The sequence below is a fragment of the Humulus lupulus genome, chromosome 4 (assembly GCF_963169125.1).
Source record: "Humulus lupulus chromosome 4, drHumLupu1.1, whole genome shotgun sequence".
Taxonomy (NCBI): Eukaryota; Viridiplantae; Streptophyta; class Magnoliopsida; order Rosales; family Cannabaceae; genus Humulus; species Humulus lupulus.
The window spans coordinates 39,135,826-39,140,357 of record NC_084796.1 but is presented as its reverse complement, the minus strand read 5'-3'; the positions used below and the strand labels follow the sequence as shown (position 1 = coordinate 39,140,357).

The window sequence follows — 4,532 nt, the reverse complement described above, 5'->3', positions numbered from 1 at the left end:
ATAATTAGGCCAAAAAAAAAATATATTAATTAGATCAATTAAATAAAATTAGGCCAATATATATATATATAAAAATAGAAACCATCTATTTAAAAATAATTAGAAACATATATTAAATAAAAAAGGCGGGCACTTTCTACTTCGGTTTTTAGGTAAAACCGAAGTAAAATGTGCACTTTCTACTTCGGTTTTACCTAAGAACCGAAGTAGAAAGTGCCATTTTACTTCGGTTCTTAGATAAAACCAAAGTAGAAAGTACACCTTTTATTTCGGTTTTCCCTAAAAACCGAAGTAGAAAGTACCATTTTTACTTCGGTTTTACCTAAAAACCGAAGTAGAAAGTGCCCAGGATGCTAGCGTATATACACTTTCTACTTCGGTTATTATGTAAAAACCGAAGTAGAAAGTGGGGATTCTACTTCGGTTTTTAGGTAGTTTTTACTTCGCTCCAAACTACTGCGATTGCGAATTTTAGCGAAAACCGAAGTAAAAGCCCCTTTTCCTTGTTGTGAGTGGAAAAAACTATTAAAAAAAAATAATTACAATAATAAAAGATAATAAATAATAAAATAGTAAAATAATTATGTAATGTTAAAATATGTGTGAAAAAAAGAAAAAAAAATGGAATGAGAAAATCATAAGTACAAAAAAGAAGGAAAAATAGAAGGAAAAAATAAGGAAAAAAAACAGAGGAAAGAAAACTAAAAGAATATAAAAAAAAAAAAACAAATGAACGAATAAAAATGAAAATAATAAGAAGAAAAATAATGAAAAGAAAAAAAATAAGATGAAGGAAAAAGTGAAAAAAAGTAGGAAAAAATGGAAGAAAAAGAAGAAAAAAAGAAAGAAAAAGAAAGCTCATACGCGAAAAAAGAAAAAAATGGAGGGAGAAAATAATAAATACAAAAATGAAAAAAAATTAGGAAAAAAACTAAAAAAAAATGAAGAAAAAAAGTAGATAAATGAACAAAACTAAAGAAGAAGAAGAAGAAGAAGTCGTAGGAAAAAATGGAAGAAAAAAAAAAGTAAGGAAAAAAAGCTGAAAAAATAATAAAAAAATAAAAAATTGAAAAAAAAAATGACTTTCAAAATCAAAGAAAACATAACTATGATAAAAAATTTAGCATAATTATATATTTTTTCAAATTTATGAGAAAGAAAATCCCATAAATATGTGTTGACCCTTGATTTGGCCAACGACACGGAGTCAAATAAACGACAAAGAACAAGAGAAATCAAGAAGAGAATCAAATGGAAAGAAAATAACACAATCAATTTATAGTGGTTCGCCCCCTATTGAAATGGTAATGACCTACGTCCACTTAGTGTTCTTATTAATATTGAACCCCCAGAATGTGATCAAAGAACTAAGGTTCTTGAGTTTCACAAGTCTTGGAAGAATTACAATTTCGATGGATAATCACACTAGGCTTTTCTATCTCAATACAAGGATCAAAAGTTCAAAGGTCAAAAAAGTCCATTCCTTGAGCTCTCCTCTTCTTATTTATAGGCTCAAGAGGGTTACATGAGCCGATGAGCCTTAATTACAATTAATATAAACATATCAAAGTAATAAAAAGAAACATTATAAATGTAATTATTACAAGATTGCGTATCCCAAAGGAACTAAATGAGAGTATGTGACCAGATTGCTCGCACCTCATCAAGAGACTTGACGAATCAATAACTATCTAGTCAATGGTCCAACAGGATCTCTTCACTCGAAACCGCCACGTGCTAGCCACGTGGAAGAAAATCTTGCCACGTCATCAGGAGCCATTTTTTGATAAACAATATGAACTTTCAAATAAAAAAACCATAAAAAAGTATTAAAATTAAATGCCCATATTTTTGTAAAAAAACCTTAAAAAACTCATAAATATGAAAAAAAAATCTTTAATATTTAATACATCCACTAAAGTAGAAAAAAAAGAGGTATTTACGGCATAATACCTAATGTTTCACACTTGTTACACTTATATACATAATCTTTTATTTTTACATCAAAAATACTCAATGATCAATATATGTTAAGATAATTACCTAATCTTTTTTCTTTGCAACAAAAATACCTAAAGTTGCTAAAAGCATTGCTTTTATTTGTACCTCATGTGTTGGAACGGTTAAGCATATTGACTAAGCAGACATTTGTCGCTCTATAATCGGTCCATTTCATTTTAAAAAAAATATTTTAATTAGAAAAATGAATTAAAAAAATATTTTAAATTAATACAAATTTAAAAAATACATATTTTGATGACAAAAATATTTAAATTAACGAGTGATACATATTTGATGAGTCAACAATTAACAACTCCAACAAATGAGGTACTGACAAAAATAATATTAAGCAACTTTATGTATTTTTGCCACAAAAAAAAATTAAGTATTTATCTTTACAATATATGAAATATTGAATATTTTTGTCATAAAAGTAAAATATTAAGTATTTATCTATAACAAGTGTAAAATATTTAATATTTATGCTGCAAATATAAAATATATATATATATTGATATAGTGAGGTAGGATTTTATCTCTCTCGATGACGGATCCTATTTTGTACTATATCGTCCCATGAGTAATTTAATTGATCAAATGATTGTTATTATTAAAATAATAGTACATAACACCAAACTCAAATTACATTAAATACAAATCTCAAAATATATAACAAGCTATAATTTAAGCCATATATATCTATATAGATCTACAAACTAGAGAGCAATATAGGAAGAAAAAAAGAAGCACAGCTTAAATAACTTAATTGTACTTTTTAGAGGAGATGTAACTCAGCATCATTTAATAATGGTACACACCTTTAATTACATCATAAATTATACTACATAGTCTCTACTTAATATACTATATTTATATATAAGACGAGGCAGTTTCTCGGCCTTATATTTGACAAAAATTAAAGTGTGAAGTTCACATTATATATAAAATTACTAACTCTCACACTAGTACTCACTAGTCTATATATACTATAGTACTCCACGAGCTCTGATCTTCTCGCATATACATGTTTCAGTAGCACAGAGAAAAATTATTTTTCTCAACCATCATCAATCGATCAATAGATCAAGTCCTGAAGTCTCTGCCATACCCTTGAGGTCTCTACTCCAACTCTAGAAAGTTTCACCTGTAAATTCATTCAATATCATTAATTATCAGTAAAATTACATATTCTAATAAAAACTATACAGAAAGTTTAAAAAGTATATGTATTCAATATATATATTAATATAAGGCTGACCCCTAATCACTTTTGTTAATAATTAATTTCAAATTTTCTACAGAAGATATATGCTTAGTAAACAAATATATATATATATATTATGTTGTAATAAAAAGTAAAAATAATATGATAACAAAGTCAATCTGACAACTTCGTAAAATTTACTTAAAATTGACTCTCTTTTTTTTCCTGCATTCGATCTTATTTCTTTTAAACAAATTAAAACAAGTTATATGAGTTGGAAATTGATTATATATACATATGATGATCACCTGAGCATGAAGTGTGTGGAAAATTTTGTCATCGACAACAGAAAGACTAGCACTGACAACCTCAGCTCCTTCTTGCTCAAGAACACTGATGATTTCGTATAACATGAAATTCTTGTGTAACCCACTTATCAAAACCACTTCTATGCTACAACCCATGTCCTTTAACTCGATTACAGGCAACATCATCCCATGTGGATGTGGTCTCATCGCATGGTCCAAAACGATGTCGTTTCTAATCCTATTATTCATATTATTAGTACTACTACTAATCCCTCTTGATATTGATGGCGGTGCCGGTGGTGGGGGCATCATCATTGCTTGTTCCTTTCGCTTCTTTAGCTTATCTATTCTTTCTCTAAGTTGGGTTATGTACGACGCTGCAAGATCCAGCTGATCTTGTTGAGTTAACATTACCTAATCATAAATGAAACCCCATAATTTATAATTACAAAAAAAAAAAAAAAAGAATTTTTCACTATCAATTTACAGAAGATATATCACTTAAATAAAGAAAAAAAATGTAATACCTTGGAGTGGTGGGAAGGGACGAGGGAAGCAAGCTTAAAGCAAAGACCTTTCATGTGAATTCTTCTGTTCTTCTCCACTGTCCTTCGGTCAAGCTTAGACGCCGTCGTTTCACTGGTACTGTTCTTCATCTTCATCACCATCAATCCAATATATATATATATGTATGAAGAGAGAGAGAGAGAGAGAGAGAGAGAGAGGGAGATATAGAGAGAAAAGGAAGATAGAACATTTGGAAGGAATGGAGTTGGGGTATATTTATAGAGGAAGGTGGGTGGTAGTATAGTGAGAGTGCGTAGTACGTAAGATTGGCAGCAGCTGTAGAAGTAAAAGTTTGAATCTCAACAAAGGAAAGCGAGTAACGGAAGTATCCAGGGAAACCTCCCAGCTCAATTCATCTCCATATCGTCAAACTCCAAGAGTAGAACTTTTTTCTATTTTATTGTTTGTCGTCATATATTTATTGTGTTGGGTCACACTTTATTATTTTAGAA

General features: G+C 29.1%; 1 protein-coding gene across 1 annotated transcript; it reads right to left on the bottom strand.

Annotated features, from left to right (window-relative positions):
- Window positions 1-2,730: 2,730 nt before the first annotated feature.
- LOC133830345 (transcription factor bHLH162-like) lies at window positions 2,731-4,274 on the bottom strand. The gene is made up of 3 exons (XM_062260319.1): window positions 4,041-4,274; window positions 3,514-3,927; window positions 2,731-3,145 (listed from the first exon to the last, which is right to left on the bottom strand). Exons 1-3 carry the CDS (start codon window positions 4,179-4,181, stop codon window positions 3,077-3,079), a joined length of 624 nt encoding a protein of 207 aa, XP_062116303.1. The 5' UTR covers window positions 4,182-4,274; the 3' UTR covers window positions 2,731-3,076.
- Window positions 4,275-4,532: the final 258 nt, after the last annotated feature.

Excerpts from the sequence above, each read along its gene's own strand:
- LOC133830345 (XM_062260319.1), bottom strand. The coding sequence starts at position 4,181 with ATGGTGATGAAGATGAAGAACAGTACCAGTGAAACGACGGCGTCTAAG. Across the intron at positions 3,928-4,040 it reads TCCCTTCCCACCACTCCAAG|GTAATGTTAACTCAACAAGA; the intron begins GTATTACATTTT and ends ATTTATGATTAG. Across the intron at positions 3,146-3,513 it reads TCCACACACTTCATGCTCAG|GTGAAACTTTCTAGAGTTGG; the intron begins GTGATCATCATA and ends ATGAATTTACAG.